Source organism: Leiobunum rupestre, chromosome 2 (genome assembly GCF_980474605.1).
Source record: "Leiobunum rupestre chromosome 2, qqLeiRupe1.1.hap1, whole genome shotgun sequence".
Lineage (NCBI taxonomy): Eukaryota > Metazoa > Arthropoda > Arachnida > Opiliones > Sclerosomatidae > Leiobunum > Leiobunum rupestre.
This window is the reverse complement of record NC_143385.1, coordinates 35814299-35838875: the sequence shown is the minus strand read 5'-3', so window position 1 is coordinate 35838875 and position 24577 is coordinate 35814299. Positions and strand designations below refer to the sequence as shown.

The 24577-nt window shown below is 34.1% G+C and overlaps 1 protein-coding gene across 1 annotated transcript in view; it reads right to left on the bottom strand.

The window, feature by feature from the left end:
* Window positions 1–20702, bottom strand: part of LOC149957442 (uncharacterized) — a 52864-nt gene extending 32162 nt beyond the window's left edge. Inside the window, exons 1-6 of the mRNA XM_090167032.1 lie at window positions 20627–20702; window positions 20438–20566; window positions 19628–19864; window positions 10197–10325; window positions 7151–7405; window positions 415–558 (exon numbers count right to left, since the gene is read on the bottom strand). Coding sequence (XP_090023158.1) covers window positions 415–558; window positions 7151–7405; window positions 10197–10325; window positions 19628–19864; window positions 20438–20566; window positions 20627–20702 — 970 coding nt within the window. The remainder of the gene's footprint in view (window positions 1–414; window positions 559–7150; window positions 7406–10196; window positions 10326–19627; window positions 19865–20437; window positions 20567–20626) is intronic.
* Window positions 20703–24577: the final 3875 nt, after the last annotated feature.

The window sequence follows — 24577 nt, the reverse complement described above, 5'->3', positions numbered from 1 at the left end:
TGAACAATATGGTTCATTAAGATTATTAAATTGCCCGTATCTCTATAATATTGTTCCATCAGTTAATCTATCAGAAAGTTAGTCTTAGAACACCAACAAAATCACAAGTACGCCACTTGTTTAATGACACTAATTGTATTTATTGTCTTTGTATACCAAATAATCACGTTTACACCACGTGTAAAATCACAAGAAATTAATTTAGAGTCGTAGAAAACTATACTAACACGTGTTTCACAAGTGTGAATTTCGGCAACACGTGTTCTCCCCTAGAAATACTGATTATCAACCATAAGAACACATGGAAATGCTACCTGGGTACTGTTGTTTCATTGGACCCTATCTATTATAACATGGACCCAAATGAACAGCTCTCATTATTCCGTGTCACATAATTTCTAGCATGTTACTTACCGGTTATAACCAGATGGCACTCCAGATTGCGGGTATAATTATTGGGATAGTTTGGCGAGTAGAATTCCCTTTTCTCGGGGTTCCCGACGCTGAATGCCTCGCAATCTGGGTTTAGGAATTGCTTCGTTGCCACAGCGCGAGAATCTGCGATAAATATTGATATTTTAATTGTCATTTCTATTTGCCATTTTGGCTAACATTTTATAGCTCTCCTAAAAAATATTTTCGGTTTTTTTACAAAGGAAAGATAATTGTTTTTTAGTCAATGTTGGAGAATAATTGAGAAGAAATGTCTTAACAAAAAAATTAGTGCTTTTGTGCCAAAGACGTTGTAGCTGTTTTAATGTTTGAGATAAAAACCAATGATATGCGTATAAGAGTTAGTCTGTAGTGTGGTTGTTTCGGGACTGGCAAACACAGTGTAATTTTTCTTTGAAACTATATAAAAACCATTGGCAAGCCAAAATATACCTCTCCTCGTAAGAGTTTTCCTGTGATATTTTTACCTCTCCGAGGGGACTATAACCTCGGAGGGGTATAACAATCACCCTGTCTGTCTGTTTTTCTGGGCTGCAAACGCGTTCGCATTTTTGGGGCAAAGTGAAATCACCCCGTTCGCAGTTTTGAGATTTGGTAAAAGGTTTTTTTAAAACCCCTTTATTTCCAAAACCACGTGATCGGTATTTACTTTTCAAGTGTAATGGTTCATTTATGAGAAACATTTCAAGTTTTATACATCGCGCTCTTATGCCTTTTGGTTTTGCTTACCTTACTCGTAGCTTGGTAATTTATTTTCCATGTTTTCTTATCGGCTTTAAATGTGTGATACATTTTCATTAATGTGGTTACGTTGGTTTTATTTAGATTGAGATACGCGCTGTCGTTTTGCCTTCACAATTCAGTTAAGGGTTTTTTGTGTGCGTTGTAAGTTTTTACAATTTTTATTACCGTGGGTATTTGGATTGACTTTTTCCCGGATTTCTAAGTATTTGAAATACCTTGTTGGTTGATTGGGTTATTATTATATATTTTTTATTGCTTATTTCTGCTATTACAATTTTTTATTACTGTGGGTATTTGGATTGAATTTTTCTTGATTCCTAACTTGTTGGGTTATTATTATATATTTTTTATTGCTTATTTCTGCTATTACAATTTTTATTACTGTGGGTATTTGGATTGAATTTTTCTTGATTCCTAACTTGTTGGGTTATTATTATATATTTTTTATTAGTTATTTTTTTGCTTTATTTCGTTTATCGAAAGTGTTGATAATGTGAGGGAGAATTCGTGTGTACGATTTTTTATTTGCCTTGATTTTTACCGGCTTCGTGGGGCAGTCGTGGTGAACCATACTCAGTTCGCATTTTCCGTTCAAAAAGGTTGGCAAAACCAACGTGCGAAGGTGAGCGTTAACGGATTCATTTGCGGTTGTGTTTGGATGGTGTTATTTCGTTAACGCTCACCGTCGTCACAGTTTTAACTCAGTTTGATTGGCTATTGCGTTATTGTAATGTTTATGTGTAGGGTGTGAATGTTGAGTTTATTGTGTTTGTGTTATGACGGTTGTGGATGTTGAGTCTGTTGTGTTTCTTCGGGCGTTTTCTCTTCAACTTCTCCTTATTGACTTTTGGGACGGGCCGAGTGCTGAGTGTTATGCGAGGGGCAGCTCACTCCAATGATTATTAGGACACCCCTCGTATGATTAAATCATGATTAGATTAGATTAAAATTAAATCTGTAGCTTTGGCTGTACAAAGATAAAAAATGATTAAATCATGACTAACTTTTTAATCATGATTATTAGGACACCTGGTAACAAAGTGATCGGCCCATCGGTGTTATGCAACCTCTCAACGTCCAATGGCAGGGTTTCCACCAATTGTTCGCGGTATTCGTCTTAGTATCAATTTGCGATTTATTGGCGCAGGCCGGGAATCAAACCCGGGTCTGCTGCGTGCAAGAGATTTACTCTAACCACTAAGCGACCGACGCTTGTTAAGCTACGGTGTTTTTCGAAAACCGCTTTGGCGAATGTCCTTTACGAAATTTTAATATTAGGTACTATACATTAATCTACATCATTTTAAATATTTATAAATTATATTAATCTTATATTTAATTAAATATTAAGAAATTATATTAATCTTATATTTAATTAAATATTTATAAATTATATTAATCTTATATTTAATTAAATATTTATAAATTATATTAATCTTATATTTAATTAAATATTAAGAAATTATATTAATCTTATATTTAATTAAATATTTATAAATTATATTAATCTTATATTTAATTAAATATTTATAAATTATACTAATCTTATATTTAATTAAATATTTAGAAATTATATTAATCTTATATTTAATTAAATATTAAGAAATTATATTAATCTTATATTTAATTAAATATTTATAAATTATATTAATCTTATATTTAATTAAATATTTATAAATTATATTAATCTTATATTTAATTAAATATTTATAAATTATATTAATCTTATATTTAATTAAATATTTATAAATTATATTAATCTTATATTTAATTAAATATTTATAAATTATATTAATCTTATATTTAATTAAATATTTATAAATTATATTAATCTTATATTTAATTAAATATTTATAAATTATATTAATCTTATATTTAATTAAATATTTATAAATTATATTAATCTTATATTTAATTAAATATTTATAAATTATATTAATCTTATATTTAATTAAATATTTATAAATTATATTAATCTTATATTTAATTAAATATTTATAAATTATACTAATCTTATATTTAATTAAATATTTAGAAATTATATTAATCTTATATTTAATTAAATATTAAGAAATTATATTAATCTTATATTTAATTAAATATTTATAAATTATATTAATCTTATATTTAATTAAATATTTATAAATTATATTAATCTTATATTTAATTAAATATTTATAAATTATATTAATCTTATATTTAATTAAATATTTATAAATTATATTAATCTTATATTTAATTAAATATTAAGAAATTATATTAATCTTATATTTAATTAAATATTTATAAATTATATTAATTTTATATTTAATTAAACATTTATAAATTATATTAGCCTTATATTTAATTGAATATATATAAATTATATTAGTCTTATATTTAATTAAATATTTATAAACTATATTAATCTTATATTTAATTAAATATTCATAAATTATAATAATCTTATTTAATTAAATATTTATAAATTTTATTAATCTTATATTTAGTTAAATATTTATAAATTATATAAATCTTATATTTAGTTAAATATTTATAAATTATATTAATCTAATATTTAATTAAATACTTTAGTATTTTAATGTAAAATTTGATCGTGATCAGGAATTGAGCTCGGGTCGCATTGTTACCATGCGGATAGTTCACCGCAGAGCCATTGACTTCCTTAGGGACGGTATTAAAGTAAAGGAACCATTATGATAAGGCGGGGTTTTTACTAAACGGATGAATACAATAACTGTGGATATTATTTATTGAACTTGGTTTTTTAATTTTTTTGAACTTGTTAAAGTCTAAATATTTTACGTATGAAAATTTAAAGGTCAATACTTGTTTTAGCGCAGTCAGCAGATAAAATGGTTAAAGGGTAGAACCCGTTAGTTCTTTGTAATTTATTTCGTTTTTCAGTCTTTTTTTTTTAATCTTTTGTGTGTTTATCGAATTAGTTTTCAAGGGTAATAGTTCATTTATGAAGGAAATATCGAGTTGTTTACATAGTGGTCTGGGCTTTTAACTGGGTCGTCATTACTTCGTAATTCATTTTAAAAGTTTTATCGACTGATTAAGATGTTTAATGCAGTTCATCAATTGAGTTCGTTTGTTTTATTTATGAAGAGCCCCAACTATTCCGTCTACGGTCATTTAGTGATATACGAGCTGTCGTTCAGTCAAGTGGCTTTCTGTGCTTTGTTAATGGTAAGTTTTTCGCTTCTTGTTAATTCATTTTTTATTGGTGTGGATATTTGGATATCTACGATTCCTAATGCCGTCATTGATTTCTTGGGTGTGCGAGTCATTATATGATATTGGAAATTGGACGGTATTATGGTCTTTTTCATGCGGTAAGTTTCACAACGTCAACAGGAAGTCTACGAGTCGTCCACTACCAGATGTCGAATAAAGCTTTTCTACGGTATCTACATCAAGGGCGAGTGTTGAAATAAAATGAGCGTTAAAGATGCGGCAAGTATTTCGTAAGCGAGAAAAATACAAATACCCTCTGTAGATATTTATTTCATTAAAATTTGCTACGTATTAAATTTAAATGATAAACTTGTTCTGTAAATAGGGTTAAATTCAATTGTGCATTGTTTTAGTACGTCTAACTCACTGTTGTTACTACTTAATTTATAATATTCTGAATAAATTTAAATCGGTTGTTTTCGTCTAAATTATTTTAATTATAATTAAAATTTTATACCGGGAGGGATAGAACCGGGATGATGTTTTAATAAATAACTCTGAATTGCGGAGATATCTTTAAGGGACGTCTCGAGAAATTAATACCACTAGGGACAATTCTTCCGAGGAGAGGTATATTTTGACTTGCCAACTTGTTTACGTACGCTGCGATTCGAGTTTTCGCATCGAGTCGGCTTCGATTTCCGATTTGGTTTTTAGTTTTTACACCCAATCCTTAGGGATTTGTGTGTATTACGATCACCTACTGTGTAGCCGCCGCCGCCGCCGCTGCCGTACACACGATTGCTCGCGGTACGTTAGTGGTACAAAGGCGATTGATATCTCAATCGATAGGCACTATTAAAGCCTCGACGGAATTTTCGTAATTTTGGGATCGGAGCCCGAGAAGTGGGGCATTTAGTGTTTTTGATCGATCTTCGATGTACCTCACCACCCGCGTAGGCACTATTGTCATATTTGAATTTCGTGCCAATTGATAGAGGTGCCATCTAACTCGTTCGCGTTTCGCTACATTATTTACAAAACCAGGTAACTCGAAAAACTTAGTTTTTATAAAAATTAAATTAAATGAACGTGTTTGCGTTTCGCTACCTTATTTCCAAAACCAGGTAACTCGAAACGCTTGGTTTTTTTTAAATTAATTTACATGAAAGTGTTCGCGTTTCGCAACCTTATTTTCAAAACCAGGTAACTCGAAAAACTTGGTTTTTTTAAAAATTAATTTACATGAAAGTGTTCGCGTTTCGCAACCTTATTTTAAAAACCAGGTAACTCGAAAAACTTGGTTTTTTTTAAATTAATTTACATGAACGTGTTCGCGTTTCGCAACCTTATTTTCAAAACCAGGTAACTCGAATAATTCTTTTCCGATAACATTCCTCTTGGGTTTATTAAGTTCATATTCAAGATGATTGGAAATTAGTTCAAATTTAAATTTAATATTTAAAATAAAGTTAATCAGTGGGATTGTGTGTACTTAAATGTCCGTAACTTCTTGTTTTATTACAAATTTTCAAAAGTGACGCAAATGTCAGTTTCTAAAAATGCTAAAAATCTGTCGCCCCTGAGAGTGTTTGTCCCAGCCCGCAATACACCCGAAATTTTCTCTTTTTCCGACGCGGATTTCGGAGAGGGGGGATCGTGCAGGGTAGTATCAGAAGGCCTGTGAGTTTCGGAAACGGGGAGGGGGCTTTCGGGGTCGTTCCGATTTGAAAGTGCCGTGGCTCTCTCGGCGTACGTTAGTCCCGTGGCCTTTATGCATCAGCCATTGGATACAGGGGGTTTAAAGGGGTACAGGGAGGTTAGGTACGACTGAGAGTTTGAGTTATTTTTGCGGGGAAAAGGGTACCACGTAAATTCTCGCGTTGGAAAGGGGGAGGGGAGTACTACGGAAATTCTCGCATGGAGAAAAGGGGGAGAGCGTACCTCGGTAATTATCACATGGGAAAAATGTGGAGGGGGTACCCCGGTAATTTTAACATGGGAAAAAAGGGGAGGAAGGGCCTTACTGTGGTGGTTCGACTATGAGGTAAAGGGTGCCACGGAAATTATCACTTGGGTAAAAGGGGGAGGGTGCCTTGCGGTAGATCGACTAAGGGGGAAAGGGTGCCACTGAAATTATCCCATGGGAAAAAGGGGTTGGGGGGGGCGTACTGGAGTGGAGTGCCTCGAAACACACAACTAGCTTCTCGGCTAGTCTGTAATAAGTTACGTGATCAGTTAAATACCTACAAAGAACCCTGATTACGGAGTTTACTGTTTTTCGATTCAACAGGTTTAAAAACCTAGAAGAGGCTGTAATTTCTTAACTAATTAGTTGAACTGTGAAATTATATGAATACACTTGAAATGTGTAAGCTAGGATCCCTGCAAATCGTCTTGAGAATCGTGAATTTCCAAAATCATTGGAAGGCCATGATTGTCAGTCAAAACCTCCATTTACCTTTCAAGTGTATACTTATTTAGTTCCCTAGTAGTGCTCATCGTAGTTAAATCACCGACATTTTTAAGAAATCACTACAGGTAGTGGCATAGCCTGGATTTTGTTTCGAGGGGACACACCATTGAAAAAAAGTATAAAATTAAAAATATTTGAATGTATGACCACACGTTTCGGGGGAGGAGAATAAGCCCTGTGCCCCCCTCTCCCCCTGGATGCGCCACTGACTAAAGATATTTTAGGAAATCAGTAATCAGATGTAGACACTTTTAACGAGTGACTATACCCTTGAAAAATATATGAAGAACCAACCTTTTTCCAAGAACGCGTACTTTGCTCTAAATTTTGACAGAGTGTTTATTTTGCCGATAGTGTTCAGTTTCAGTCGAAGGTACCTTCCAGTTGAATAAATGCTCCTCGCCGTATTATTAGACTGACATATTGAATGAAGCAAATTTGAGTTTTCTCGATTGCCGTCTCTTATTTCTATCAAAGCGTTGTTGCAATCCTTTTCTATATACGTGTTCAATTCTTTAAAATTTACTTCAACGTAATGTTTCTTTGGAGCTGTTTGTAATAAAATTAAAATGTTATTTTTACTAATATTAACTTAGATTATCTATCCAGAGTGTCTGCATTTGCTCAATTAGACCATTTTTCTCAAGACGTTTATTTTAAGGGAATATTTTTTCTATTCAATTCCATTATCTAATATATCAAGCTTCAATTGTGAAATTTAAAGAATTTCAAATTACATTTTTACTCATAGATGGTAGACAAAACGTTTCGAATGAAAAGTATGGCACACTGAAAATTGAGAATTTATTTTCTTATTGAAAATGTTCCGATGAAATTGGTTTGGTCGAAAAAAGGCAATTTTTGCAAAGTCATGAAGTCATAAAAACCAGTTCGTGTCAAAATATTTTTAACACACGTGAAAAATTTAAAATACCTGATTATCTCATGGTAGATGTCGCGGGTGACGGGTCTTTCCGGAACATATCGACAAACGCCGTCAAATTTTGCTGAACTAAGTTACTTATTTACAGCCCTTTTTTGTCTCATAATTTTGTTTAAATATTCGTCTGCTACAAATTCGGCGCTTTTATAGCTCATTGAAATTATGCTTTAGGGGTTCAGTTTGAATTTGTTCAGTTTAAAAAAATCCTTATTTTATCCCCTGAAATGTGTTTAGTTCGATAATACCTGCATCTTCACCAACGCAAGTCTGTGGGTGATTTATCACGTTACAAAAAGACCTCTCTACAATACTCGGAGCAACAGGATGGCTAGCTTCATTTGTTCTCCGCCGTAAGTCGTCGAGGCTCGTTGCTGGCGTCGTGAAAACATACAGTGGCGGCGCCAGGATATTACTATGGGTAGGCTACTTAATTCTTTAATTTGGGGGCCCCCTTTACTAAAACTGTGACAAAACCGGTTTATTTTTAATAATTTACAAAAGAAATGTACTCGGAAGTTATTTTTTTTAGTCGATGAGCATAACAATGCACATATGGGCAACATCCTCCAACAGCATTCTCCATTTTCACTTACAATTGTTGCAAAAACACTTGCCAGTTGCCACGCTTTATTTTATCTTTATTTTCGAAATTTGGACTCGGAGTCTCGGAGATTCGGAAAACCGCGCAATTTATCATCTGTCTAACGATGCAAAACTTTTTGAAGTAGTTAGTTTAGCAACTACAACGAATCAAGGCTGCGTTCAAAAAAATATTAGAAATCACTGTTCAGTGTTCGCAACTTAAAAACAGGAGCCTTTTAATTCGGATTTTGATAGTTATAGTTTCGCAAATCATTTTAGGGGGCTGTTCGGAGCCCCTTCATCTAGATTTGGGGCCCCTACAAGCGAAATAAAAGTAGGCTGTAGCCTGCGTAGCCTAAACCTAGCGCCGCCACTGAAAACATATTACTTCCTAAAGCCCCGCAGGAAAAAGTCAAAGGTCGAATCAAGGGTGACCGAACTGCTCCGTTCTTTTGAATCTATTACTAAGGACTGGCCATAGAGTGAACCTGCCCGATGGTAGCTGTGCCCCACGGACCGTTCATGAAGTGGGCCCCTCAAACATTATAGCTTTATAGTTGTTAAAGCTGGGGCCCTTGGTCTTCTGGCAGCCCAAAATATTAGACCCAGTCCGCCACTGACTAAGGAAACTCAGTAGAAAAAAGTGCCACAACATCACAATGTTAATGCGCTAGCGCACCGTCATGTGGACACAGAAGACGACTGTATTCAAGCAAAGGAATGTCGTCTAAGAATCGTGAATATTTTAAATTTTGGTCACAAGTATCGCCGCCTACCGATCGAGTGTTAAATGAATATATGTAAGCTGTCTGCTCGTTCAAAATTCTCTCTGCATAAAACTTTGAAATTCAAAAGTTGTCTGATATTTCTTCACATATTTTGCTCACGGATATTAAGGCTGATATCTCCATTTTTTCTAAGTTCGAAGCTCATTCGATACTTCTACTTGAAGAAAGATAAAACTTGGGGAATAAGACGGTGTGCCTAAACGTTTAGTTTAAACTGTACTTGGTGGTGATTAGGGAATCCAATACGCATGTTTTAGTTATTAAATGGTCTTTCTCTCGAGAAGGAACATTAGATTGAGAATAAGAGAACACTGTCGTATGACTAAAACCAATTAAAGTCAATTTTGAATATTTATAGTTCATAGCATGACGCGGCTTTGTAAGCATTTGACTAACAGGAAATGCGTTACCAGTTCTAGCATAAAAGCATGCTATTGTCGGGAATAAGGTAGATCTGATTTAAAAAGTCGCTACTAAAGTAATGGGTATTAAACTCGAAATTCATCACTGACCAGTGAGTCCGACTGGTGATTTAATCAGTTTCACGTTGTCTAAAAACGTGTTGATTATTCGAATTAATAATAATATGCCATCTGCACTGCATCAGTGAGAGAATGCATTTACTTAAAAATTAGGATTAAATAAAATATCTAAACCATTAAATTAAAAAAAAATGTTTTGGTATATGCTGAAACATAATCACAAACATTCATTTGAAATATATTTTAGGAAAAGTCTATTAAAACAAGGTATTTCGACCTAGTACCGGCTGAAAACTTTGCAAAAAGCAGTGGATTTTCAACCAAATCATTTTCACTGAAACAATTTTCAGTATGTCCACAATATTTTCGTTTGAAGGTTTGGTCTACCAAATAAGTATGGTAAAAATTCCAAAAAACGGTGAAATGTTTTTCAATTTCTCTGAAATAATCACGTTAGACAGTTTCGTATTGAGAAAATTTACCACAAATTTTGTGATTCTAGATAATATACTTTTGAGATAAATGAGGTAATACCCTGAACGTACCTTCTAATATCAAAACGCCACTGAAGCTTCCACCATACGTATTTGGGTAACCTGGTGAGTAGAATTCTTTGATCGTTGGATTGCCGAAACTGAAATTACGACACTTGTTGTGTTTGGAGGCGCTAGTTTCTACAATTTAGAAAATTATTTTATACCTTGTAGCGGTCTCTCAATTTCTGTCAATTTGTTTGCTTAACCGAAATTGAGCAATGTAATAGAACTGCTTCTACGTTTTGCTATAAGGTCTATAGGTTATAAATGTTTGGTCGAATTTAATTCATTAGCTTAATTTCCATACAATATCTTAAGAAATAATCTTTTCATTTAAAGTTATCTATAAATTCAAGGTCTGTGATTTCTTCATCTTTTTAAGAATGGCGTGGTTTAGTCAAAAACGGTTAACGTAATAATTGGCGACGCGGGTCCTACACTGCCGGATGGTCACGCCAAGAATAAAGAGGCCAAAAATATTCAAGAAAACATGGTACTCATTGTAAGTAAAAACTTGCTGAGGTTAACGGTAATAGTAAGTATAGGGAGCTGTCGGCTAGCTCGCGTGGTATGAAGGGCTTGCCACCACCCTCCTACGCATTGTAACCCAGCCACCGGAAAATAAGGCATATAAAGTCGCAAGCTGACTTGGGCCTGTGGTGGTGCCTAGGGTATTAGCCTAGCTAATTATTATTATTAAAAAAAAAGGTGGGGGAGTTGAGATCGAGCATTTGTAGGAATTAAATGTATTTTTAAGAGATTATTTGTGTCTTATAAATAACAAATCCTCAGCTTAGAAGACAGAAATCCAGCAATTTAAGAGCTTCTTGGCTCTATGTTAACTCAAAGGCTTTCATATAAGTCAATATCTAGCAAGTGCCTGATGGTGATCTTACTTATCATTTGCAGTGATTCGTATAAAAAGGGCTTTCGTATTATAATTAATTTTGGTAAAAATGTCCAAGATGGCTCTACCATTACGGGTTTGAATTTCGACGGGTCAATTACAACGCTGTTAATTCCTTATTTATCCTCCTCCAAAATGTGGTAGTCAGTGATGGGACTGTTTTTACTTGCACTAATTTATACATATCTACTACCCAGGTAGCTAAATCTCGTTGATAAACGGTTTTGAAAACGTTGAAGTATGGTCCATTAAAAAACGTTTCAAATGGTTGAGGAATGTCCGCCTAAACCCTCGTTTTTTAAACGGTTTAAAAAACGGTTATCCGTTAATACCACAAACCAAATATCAACGTTTTGTAATATACATATCTTTAACGATATTAACACAACGTTTTATAAACAATTAATCAACCAACATTAAACGTTAAAAAAACGTTTTTCGAGCCTTTTCTCTGTTGTTGGAGTATACGTATAACATTAAATCTACGTTTATAAATAGGTTAAATCAGGTTAATAAACGGTTTTGAAAACGTTTATGAATAGTTGATAGAAAAACGTTACATTTGGTTGATGAATGTCCGCCTAAACCCTCGTTTTTTAAACGGTTTTAAAAACGTAAATATGGTAATAATGCAGACCAAATATCGACAATTTAAAATATACGTCTAGTTAGTCATTATTCTTTAAAACAATTAAGTTCACACCAGCAGCTGCACCACAGCGGAAATACAAACCGATTTTTATTTATTAAAATAATTGTTAGCCCAAAATATGTACCTATAATATTGAATACCAAAAAAAGTTATGATTAAAACAATTTATTTTTAAAGAAACATCAGGTACTACTTTACGAGTTACTAAAACTCTTACATTGTTAATTTAAATATTAAAATTACAACACTTTTCTGTTTTATATGTTGAGATCAACATTTTTAAATTCAGAGCTGTAAAAATCTTATATTTGATAAACAAAGTATTTAGCCAATGAATCATTGAAAAGTAGTCTATATCTTGAGCTCCGTCATATCACAGTTAATTATGAGTTCCGAACCCAGTTATTAAAATAATTAAGGTTAAATCACAGAACGCTTTTCTGTATAATGTCGAGATTAAAATTTTTTTGTAATAAATTTCACTAGTAAAATTCCTATTTAGACAAAATAAAGTTTTGCCAATTTAATTAGTCATGTTAAATCACAGAACGCTTTTCTGTATTATGTCGACATTAACCTTTTATTATAATACATTTCTCTAGTAAAATTCCTATCTGGAATAAACTAAAGTTTTGGCCAATTTAGTAATTTTAAATCACAGAACGCTTTCCTGTAAAATGTTGTGTAACATTTTTTTTAATAAATTTTACTAGTAAAGTTCCTATCTGGAATAATATAAAGTTTGGCCAATTTAATTAATCATGTTGAAAAGTATTTTTCGAGCTTCTTCATCGTTAGCTGTCATGAGATCACCACTTATGACTGACGCTTTATCACCTCCATTTATCGCTGACGCGGTATCACCTCCATTTATGGCTGACGCGGTATCACCTCCATTTATGGCTGACGCGGTATCACCTCCATTTATGGCTGACGCGGTATCACCTCCATTTCTGACTGACGCGGTATCACTTCTTGATGATTTTCGGTTGTTTATTCTAGTTCTGGAGTACTTTAACCAATCCTTGATTGCACCGTGGATAAGTGTTTCTTCAGCCGTTTTGAAATTCTGATTTGAACGCACTGCAGCTAAAATAATAATTTGAGTCATTTAGGATTATTTTCTATTTAGATAGTGATTTAAATTTACCAATAACAATATTTTTAACATTTAAAGTTTTAAATGCCGTTTTATTGTGGTGACCTGCCCAATTCAGATCGACGCCTAAGTTATCTGTAAGAAGGGATGCCAAAACTTTCCTCGTACAGTCACCAATTGATTTCCCCCCCAGGCCTCCGAGATAAGATATCTACATTGAAGTAAAAAAAATTTAAATAATGTAATAATATCAATTTATGTCTAAAACTAAGAATGAATAATACCAAAGTAATTTGGTTTGCTTCTAAGCTGACAAACTTATCAATTTCATTTAAATCATCTAAGGAATTAGCGGGAATTTGCAGTTCCAATTTTTCTACATCTAATTTCGTAGTTATAGATGTATTGAAAAGCAGTTTGTGTAACAATTTGGAATTTGATTCCAACTGTCTTTTCATGTAGTCTTGATTTTTTAAAAGTTGTTCTAAAACTATCCGTTTAAAAAAAAAGTATAAAAATTGACATATTAAATTGCATAACATGAAAAAAATTGTGATGTACCTTTAATAGAAATATCGCCTCCTGAGTTTTTTAAGGATAGTTGGGTTGAAGTAGCTGAGGAGTCCGTATTTTTTGAAACTATATTGATACATAAAATTAAAATAAATATTTTTTGTTAAAAATGTTGATGATATACTTTTGGGCTAGTTGACTTATTTAATGCGAAAGAACTTCAATAATTACAATATACTTATTACCAATTTGGTTGGTTTTCTCTGAAAATATATGTCCATCAGAATCATCACTTTGAGAATCACTAGGGTGTTTTAGTTCATCAAAATCATTAGAATCTGTAAAAATTATAATATGAGATAATGAAATTTCACTAAATAAGTTTAACATATTATCGTACCAGAAATTTCACAGTCAAAACTGAGAGATCTGCACTCTGGAATGTCGCAAATGTTTTGAGAACTAGACTGTGAATGATCACAAATGTTTTGCGAAATAGATTTTGAACTCTTGGAAATACTTAGATCACTGGACTGGTTTTTCAAAACAGTTTTGCTTTTATCACCTAACAGAAGCAAATTTATTTTAATTACTATTTTATTTTATACAATTCATATGCTGGTGAATGAAAATTCTTAATAAAACAGCATTTAATATAGTAATAATAATAATCAGCTAGGCTAATGATAATAAATTATTAGCTAGGCTAATACCTTAGACACCACCGCAGGCCCAAGTCAGCTTGGTACGTTTAATGCCTTATTTACCGGTGACCAGTTTACAATTCGTTTGAGGGTGGTGGCAAGCCCTTCATGCCACGCGAGCTAGCCGACAGCTCCCTACACTAACTATTACCGTTAACCTTAGCAAGATTTTATGGAAAGAGGAAACCGAAGATCTCAGGGAAAACCACTATAAACCAGTGGGGAGAGAACTTGCAAACTCAACGCATGAGGGGCTCGATGAGGGGTTGCAGGCTTTTACCCAGTGCCACTAGCTGGGATCCAATGCGCCTCCTCGCGCTGAGAGGTGAAAATGCTAGCCACTCCCCCACCCCACTACAATCGTCGTATACAACTTTCCATAATTCCACACAAAAAGTAATATTTTTCACTCTAATTAACTTTGTAGTGTCGTTCCATGTGACTTCTTTCCCTACCTTGCTAAAATAAATTAAAAAATATATATATACCAACCGGAAGATGGGAAATAAGGGACTTTGGGTAAATCTATTTTTGGTGGCATCTTAGGTGTAGACTTTGAAAATTTTTTCTTATGTTTTGCTTTCCCTTTAAATAAAGTATCACATTTAAAGTAATTACTTAGTTTGAATTAGTAAGACATTTACCATAGTCACTTAAATCGCAATCATATCTATTAGGAGCTTTATGCTTTCTCTTCTTTCCACTTTCTTCCACATTTTCATTTTCAGTACCGGCATCAGATTGATTCTCATATTTTATGAGTTTTTCTTTAGCTATTTTGAAATCGTCTGCAATAAGTAATGCCGTATTAACATAGTTTAATAAAATATAACATCCGAACCAAAATGTAGCTAATTTTTAAAAACACTTTTTGAAATAAATTTTATATTTCAAATTGTCAAATTATATCTCTAAATTGTTTTAAAAATTAATTATATATTGGTTCAGTTCCAATAAAAACTTACCTGTTTCATAGAAAGTGCGCAATATACTGTATACTCGCCATGAATGAGTTGGTTTCTCATTGCTTAACAAACATTTAACTAGTTTTTGACTGGACACAAATGGTGGCCAGAATGTCTCTTTTTTTACGGGGTTGTACCACGACGAACAAATAACACCAATTTCTTTGTCACCCGTAGATGACAATTCTTGAAACTCCACAATTAAGTAGCGTTTCTAAATCAAATGATAACCAATTCAAACTAAAACCCCTTCTAACCAATAAAAATTAATCTATTTACAAAAAATTAACTCTAACAATTAACTATTTTTAAATGAAACAACATTCCGACTGAAGAGGCTCTTTTAAAACTAGATATTCAGGCCAATTATCATATATTTTCTATGGAAGTCGTTAAAGAAAAAAATCATGAATTCTAAAACATGCATTTTAGAGATTTGAAATTATTACATATTCTACAGTATCAGTAACGACGGTATTTCTCTATCATTTTTCATATAAAAAACTTTTTCATCTGGAAAGATATAGATTAAGTTAAATGTTGAATTTTGATTTGTTAAAGCATGACTCAATTTTGGAATACAATATACTCAAAAAGTATGTAATAACGGAATTGAAATTCCAGATGTATCTGAAATTGGTAAAAAATAACACTTTTGGGAAACCTTTTCTAAACCCCAAGACTTCAAGCTTGATAGTCTACTAACTTTATTTATTCCCAATTTGGAAGATTGACAAGGATATGAATAGGCATCGGAAACATTTTTAAAAGATCTCCCAATAAAGACAAACTTAGCAGGAATTTTTACAATATTCTCAATTAAAATTATGGTTCCATCATGCATTTTACAACAATTGTCGCCATTCTTAATAGAGAAAGTAAAGCCATTAAATATGAGTTTCCTGTACTGAATCCCACGAACATTTTCAATTAAAGGTCCATTTTTATGTTCCATTTTTGGCTCAAGACGCCGTTGCTGAGAACTATTCAATTCGACTTGGTCTAATTCCGTCAATCGATTTACCACTTGTTGTAGTGGTTTGTGTGGGCTTCGAACCAGTTTTTTTAACCGCCCCAAATACGACTCATAAGGAAATGAAGAAAAATTATCTAAGCTACCATACAATTTGGCATGTGGAGCAAGATGAATTAAATTATGAATATTGTAAACATAAATGCTACGGCCATAAAAATCTTGCGCACTTGTGACAAATGTTTCTAAAAGTGACTCAGCGTAGTTAATCAATTCTTCATTTGGCTCTGGCATACACAAAATATAAATCGCGCAATGAAAAATTTGGAAATGTTGCACAAAGTTGTCAGGAAGAACAGATTTAAAAACAAAAACTCCAGTATACAATAAAAACTGGCGAAACTCCGTGGCTTTCCAATTTTCAATGTCTTTAAGACTACGTGGCTTACGTGAGAATTCCATGGGTGTATGATGAGAAAACTCTAACATTTTAATGGATAGTTGATTGATTATATGAGTTGGTTGTTTAGTTTTTGATTTGGGTTGTGAAAAACTTTTGATTATGCGTTTCACGCAACCAATGCACACAAGGTGCATATAATCCAGGGGGAAATTTTTAATCATGTCAATTGGTAAATCTAAAAATGGAGAGTTTTGATGAGCCATATGGTGTTCTATCTGTGTTTTGTTGCGAAAACTAAAGTCAGTTCGCAATGCACCGTCAATTTCATCAAAGATAACTTTATCGGTATAGTTACCTTTCACCTCACAATAGTCACAACCCCAGTAACCGCTATGATATTTTATACATTTAAGATATGCCTTTGCTGGGGCATCACAGGTTATCGCTCCAATTTTTAAAGTAAATACTCTATCTTGGACATGGATATCGTTGTGAAGAATATCGAGAGTCTCTGCAACAAATTTCACTAGAAATGCACCAATTGAATCTGGTTTTCCAGTCCCGTAAAATATTCCAACTGGAAAAGGGTAAGTATCAACTGTCTGCACACAACGGACCAAAATTGGCCAAAATTCTCCTCTGACACTTTTGTAGATGGGTAGCCCATCAATATTTATTGAGATAGTTAATTCATTCATTTCGGGATTAATCAAACCAGATTCAATTTTTTTCAATAAGCCTTTTCTAAGTCCCAAATGGTGATACTCCCCATTTTCTAATTTGTCTACTGTTATCGCAGATGACCGGTTAAGTTGTAATAATGTTCGCGAATCAAGTGGTAGGTTTTGGTGATGAGGATGAAGGGTGCGGAGGAGATCATTTAACCCTTCGTGACTTATTTTATGTTTAAGAGCCCATTTCTGTAAATCAGTTCGTAAGCACTTAGGCTGATCTTCGATTTCCAATTCTTCTTCAAATGGTATATCATAATTTACACCCTCAGAACTAGAACTGGAACTATTTGAAACCTCAGATGATGGTTCTGTACTTTCAGAACTGGAACTAGAGTTTGCAGCTAATTCTGATGTGGGTTCAGAGTATATAGGGCTCTCAGCTAGAGGCAATGGTAACTCAAGGTTAGGTTCAGTAGTTTCATCATGTTCAATCTGAGAGTCAATTAAAGCTTGCATTTGCAAGCTTACCGCAGTAGCTACACGCCTTCTTTTCTGACGATTTGAAACAATAAATTCTTCCATGTTGGAATAAAGTATATACGAAAAGTAGTATCAGTCAAAAGGTTCCCCAATTTACTAGGTAAAACATACACTTCACACACAAAACCACCACTAAGAGATACTCATGGACTGATATAGTGTATTTTCAAGCAGGCAACTATCTAATTTAATAACTTTGGTAAATATGCAAATTTCAATTACCCATATGCGACTGCGACTAACGCTAAGCTGAAATACCAAATAGCCACATATTAAAAAAAATATGTATCACTTTATTTATTAGGAACCTCAGCTATTTTTCAAATGGAAAGTTACTTATAGAATTCTGGATTGGAATTGAAAGGCCAAAAACCTTTTTTGATGAAATTTGAAAGAAATTAAATTTTGTGGAAATCAAAAATAACAACTAAAAATCCCTGTAATAACCTAGATATTAACTTCACAAAGAAAACCACCGCTAAGAGATCCTCACAGACTAATATGTTGTATTTCCAAGTAGGCAACTATCTAATTTATTAACTTTGGTAAATATGCAAATTTCAATTACCCATATGCGACCCCCGACTGCGAGTAATGCCAAACTGAAATACCAAATAGCCACACATAAAACAAAATATCTATCACTTTATTTATTGGGAACCCCAGCTATTTTCCAAAAAAGTTAATTCGAAAACTATGGTTTTGAATTTAACAGCCAAAAAACCTTTTCTGGTGAAATTTTAAATGAAAAACTGAAAATTTGTGAAAGCCTAAATATTAACACACAAAACCAATGTTAGGGGAGCGTAGACTGATACCGTGTATTGACTAACCTAAATACTTAACTATTAGGAACGCAAATATAAACCCATTCGTAGTTGTTTTTGTTACTAAATAATGTAGACTGGTATTATTAAATTTATCCTATTCCAAGACCTGACCAAGGCTTAAAACCGACAAACCACACGCAAGGTTCTTACAAGCGGCACGTACGTTTATGTTATGAAATATATATATAAACAGTTTTTCGAACTTTAAAGCTCAACTATATAAACAATTATTGACTAGTAAAATATAAAACTTAACGTACTCACCATTTCAATGCTGGCACGCGTCAAACCGTTAAATTACCTAACAGACGTACACTGTGATAGATCCGCGAGTCACGCTAGCGCAAAGCGCATAGTTACTTCAGCCGCATGTCCCCGTGGGATAATAAAACCAATAAAACACACCGGTACTATTAAGCGTTGTCTATAAAGGCGAATCTTTGCTAAAACATATAAACTTATTGGGCGGGAAAATTAAGGAAGTAACCGGGGCAAGAAATAAGTCAAATATATAATAAATATTTATCTTTGAGGTTGCTATTTGTACCCGAATAATGTATTTGTAACAAAATAGTTTCCGATTATTTTGGATAGAAATCAGATCGCTATAACTGTTAAAGCAGGGTTGTCAGACCATTCATAAAAATGTAAGACCTTTTAGACTAAAACGACATGTTATTGGCGTTGATTATTGACGTTGAAATTATTGTTAAATACAAAACAAAAATAAAACGTGGATTTTTTACAGATATATTATTAAAAACATTATCGTTTACAAAATTAATTTTTATGGCGTCATAACTACGTTGATATTTTTATTTACGAAATTCTTGATAACTGTTGATTTTATTCACTAATTATAAACGTAGAGCGATTGTTGATAAAAGACCTGAAAACGTTATTTTAACCCAAAAACTAAAAATCGACCAAAGTCAAACGTTCCATTGCTACCTGGGTAGGGGTGTGTCAAATATAAACATTAAATAATTCGATCGAATACCAAATTGTATATTCGATTGGTCGTACCGAATAGATGTTGAAAATGTAAGCGATGGTTTTGCTGAGCAAATAGTCAAAGGAGAACGCGATGGGATTTCCCAATTTTGTCTTGAATGTCACGGAACTGTTTATTACTTTGGCTTTACCCTAGTTGGAATATTTATACTCGAGGTTTTCTTACCGAGAAATGAATAAGATGCCTTGAATCCAGAGAACTGTCTCGAGCCATCCGATTCAAATCTTAATCGAATCGAATTTCCGGGCGAATATATGACGCCTGGATTAATCGCATCGCAAAACATTCTAAAATCATCCTCATCATCTTCATTCTGGATTTTCAGACTATCAAATGAGCAACGAGCGCTTTCTTCCAAGTGAAACTCGGAAAAGCTTATTAGAACTGAGTGATTCATTTCCGCTGTGGAGTTCAAACATAACTTAAATAAACGATGAAGCGAAGAACAAAATGCGCTTGTTCGCGGCAGGGGCACCAGCCATTTTTTTGGTTCGAATAATTCGGAAGTTTTATCATTATTATAAATCTTTTAGGGTTTAGATTTTTTGCCCCTTTTTGTCACTAGGTGGTTTCTTTTCGGCGGTTGTCGGATTAAAAATTTACTCTTTTTAACGTAAAACGTTTTATTTGCCTGTTCCGGGGATGAGAATTACTCCGGCCCATAAACTATTCGCTTTTTATTAGGGCTACTCCTTTTACTCCTTCTGAAAAGGAGGTGTAAAGGAGTAAATCGGATTTTGTCGTCTACTAGCCAGAATGTTACTGCCGAAAAGGCCACAGGAAGACATTTTTTATCCCGACTCAAACTATTCGCCATCACAGAATCGGAGTGAAATGACGTCATAGCCTTACTCTTCTCATCTTACTCCGCAATCCCGGAACAAGCGAAGACAAACCACCATTTCTTATTAAGACTAATTTTTGACTACAAGTTAGGCAATTATTATTATATTTTGATATACCGCTTGTACTCACCTTCGAGGGTCAGATCACACAGAATGGATGCGTGGTAGAAATTGTGGAAATTTGGCGAACTAAATTCTTGAGTATCTTTGTTTCCAATCGAAAATGGGTCGCAGGGAGCTTCTACGTTCCGTCTTTCCTCTAAATGAGTGTAACAAAGCAAACAAGCAGAGAAATATACGGATCAGAGATACACTTTACGCGAAATGATGTGGGAGACGTTGTACCACTTTCCCTCTTGAACCGAAGTGACTACCGCGGAAAATGTTTCTCGCATGTTTGCGAATATGCTCTTTACCCGTAACAAACGCCATATTTCTTCAAAAAATTGTTAATTTAGCAAAATATTAAAAATGGCCGGTAGGCCATTCTTATTAAAAAGGTCAGCGCGATTTCCTATGGCGAAAATTAATACAGCCAAGGGCAGGATAATCAATAGTCTGGTTGCTAAAAAGTTTAAGACTTTATTTTAAGCGATTTTCATGCCCAAGATTCAGTATTGTGGATCCCTAGCGGGATTATACTTAATGTCAACAATTATTGTCTGGCAGTACTACAGTTAATTTTAATGTATCAGCGAGAAACGTATTAGAATCCCGTCATTTAACGAAAGTTAGTCGACTGTAGATAAGAACCTTCGTACTGTAATGAGTTAGAGTATCATTTTTGACATGGAAGGCCAACCGAACAGCTCGTTTCCAGTTTCCCGGAAAAACGCAAAAATCAAATTTTGTCCGTCTTCGAGTTAACGTGGTTTTTCGCAATTTACTCAAGAAATAATAAAACATTTCTTATGGGAACTTTATTTAAATCTCATTATTTATTCGTAATTAAGTATTTTTTAACTAAAAATTATCATTATCGTAATGAATTTAATTGTAGTGTAATAGTAATTAACATTTTACCGTTAAGCCTTTGCTTCGTCGGGAAAATTAGCCCGTAGAACCCGAATTACCCGATCATACATTCTAGGTAAAAAATAACGTCTTTAGATAATTTAGTAGTACCAGAAAGAATTTTGTGGAAAGTGAAATTTAGTTTCTAGTCCGTGGGGGGAAGTATCCCGACCACTTATACTTAATTCTGAACTAAACACGCTTACTCCTTTACAATTTAAAATTTTCTCAGTTTACTGTTACAGTTTCAAGGCTCAAATTTAAGGGAAGGGTTTTAAAATCTATAAAAGGTGAGGAAAATCGATGGAAACTATTTTAGAAATATATTTTGCTTTTTAAAATAATTCCAAAAAATAACTCTTTAATTCTAAAACATTTCCAATATCTGTGCCTTCATAGATCCCAACTACCCCTTAAATAAACCTTCCAACTGCTTTGATTAAAGCATTTTTTATTTAATATACAGTGTGTTCACTAAAAAACATTCCAGAGCTAATTATCGAAAAGCTATTTTTCCTAGGAAGTGGATATTTTCAGATCGCATAGCACGCGCAGGTGGTTACGAGATGATAAAAAACTCACTCTTTGTTGAGACGCGATAGATGGCAGGAAAAACGCCACAAGTGTGCGCTTAAATGTTGCCGTAAGATGTCACGTTTGTGTAGCTAATAAAATTTTGTTTTTTTTAAGATAAATTAGCGTGATAACGATTGGATAATACATTGATAGATAATTGTTTCTTGGTTGAATAGGCTTCAGGTCAATTAATTAACTTACTTTTTCAGAAGCCTAAATAAAATATTTATGTCAAAATATGACATGATTTCTAATAAAATATATTTTTTTGAAATTTAATAACAAGGTTCTTCGCCGTTTAGATAAGATCAATGTGTAGTATCTTTCGCATAAAAAACAAATGTCTTCACTTGTAATTTGCCTAATAAGCTAGAAGCAACAAACACACCACCCCATACAAGAAGAACGCAACCCGTCAAAAGTTGTGCCTTTTCTTGTGTACAGTTTTGATTGGTTAGCTGCCGTCGGAAGGGGATAATTCGGAAATTGTCTTCCGCCTTTCTGTAAAACGTGCAGCGTAAAGGCTTGCCCAATTAAATTCGTACACAACACGGCGTAAGCGTGTGTAAAGGCTAGCTGCGTTCACCTTGTGTTTGTTACTCCTAGCTAATAAGTGACCGGCCGTGTTTGGATCTTCGAACAACCTTCAAATTTCATTTTATCTAGCTACGATCACACTTTTGCTTATATTCAGTGTTCACGTGTGGTTTTTCTTTAGATTTCATTGGTCAAAGCTGGCAATCAAACGCTTCAAACCCACTTAACCCTGAACTTTTGTTTTGTTGATTTGTTACCTTGTTTAATGAAATAATAAGTGGCTTTGAAGCCCGAACTCTCCACGGACACGTCGGATTTGAACTTCAAAGAAAGGACGTTTCCTGTAGAAACGATCACCCACGGGATAGTGGTGCCCCGCAGTGTGTGCAGCAGTTTCCCAGTGTCCATTTGGCCATCTCTAATTTCCAAACTATCAAAGGAGCCGCTTTCCATGGAAAACTCGGAGAAATTGAGTACGATGTTAAAGCCCGGTTCGGCTAAAAATACAAATTAGGGTTCAAAACGCAATTCTGCGGGTTCGAAATCACCGCGGAAGTTACAAACTTTCTAATTCTAATTGGAATCACAGAACCGTCGGCAGTAATGGTGAAATCACCAAATTATAAATATCAAAATTCTTGACTAGTTCAAATGTAATTATGTAATGTATTTATTAATTTTCTTTTAACTCTTTGTAGTTTCCTAATAGACTATTCTATAAAATACTACTTATGAGGATATTTATTTTTGTCCTGATTATCCGTGAACCATGCTCCAAATAGAATTATCTGGAAAACCTGCAAACCTAGTTATCTGGATAAGTATTGGAGTTTTGGTCAAAATCCTACTCATTTAACGGTTGTAGTTTTATACAAACCAGTATAAATAGCTAATTAACTATGTCTCATTGATTTTGTAAATAGTTCAGTTAAGGACTTACTTTATTTTGAAATATACTACCTTCACGTAGGCTACCTTAGCTATATTTTGAAAATCGACTCTATGGCTGACGCTTCGGAAAATAACAATCAAATAGGAATGAGCGGAAGCAGAATTTTTAAAACCGAAGAATAAATAAATTTGCAAAGTCCTATAGAAGAAGCGCTAAGTTGTCTTCGTGCAAGTGTCTGGCTAGTTTAGATAGGAGTTTATAGAAATTTATAATTAGTTTCCTAGATTTAAAGTTAATGAGGCGGCATCTATGAGTAGTATAAAAGTGTATGTTGAAACAACGGGGGAGGGATGGGGGAGCCGGGGGAGGCAAGGTGGAGCCGGGGGAGACAAGGGGGAGGTAAGGGGGAGCCGGGGAAACCAAGGGGGAGCCGGGGGAACCAAGGGGGAACCAAAAGTTCGCGTTCGTATCCAACACGGGGGAACCAAAAGTTCACGTGCCTATTATAGGATTATTTTCAATGACAGTCAAAAGTTAACGTATACCTATCCTAGGGTTATTTTTCATTTTACAAACTTAAGGTATATCGGAGTAGGAGTGTCCAGGATCTTTGAGGGTTTTCAATGTACAGGTAGAAAGGGGGTCGGCAACGGAAATCCCCGCTTCCTTCCCCCCTCCCTAAACTAGGTCACAGGTGGCGCGGGGGGGTCGGCATTTTCCCCGGGGTCATTGACCTCCGCAGAGTGGCGCGCGCGCTGATTGGCTGGCGCGTAACTACGCGGCGCGGGGACCACGTGGTTACTACGCGCGTGTACTGCGCGCTTATTGGCTGACTCGAAATTGTTCAAAATGGCGCCGATTGGTTGGTATTTTGGCGCGAAAAAAGGTCAGTACTCCTTTAAAGGAATTCCCAGGCTCGCTATACTCGGGCATTGTTAAGGCGGTGACAGGTTTGATTGATTACGAGCAGGTGTAGAAATAACTTAGCGGCGCAAATACCTTTAGTGACAATACCGAGAGAAAAACCTATTAATTATGTCATCGAATTAAATTGAGTCGCTCTGGAAATGCGTTAGTGAACAATCCTTTCGCATAGTCATGGTAGAACCGGTTCATTCCGCTTTCGTTAAGTAATTAATCATTTTGACAAATTGACAATAGGACTGTCACGCGATTATTTTGTTCTTTCCCCCCCTTACCTTGCGAGTATAAAAGAAACCGCGCAACGGTCAATTTCGCAGAAGCGACGAA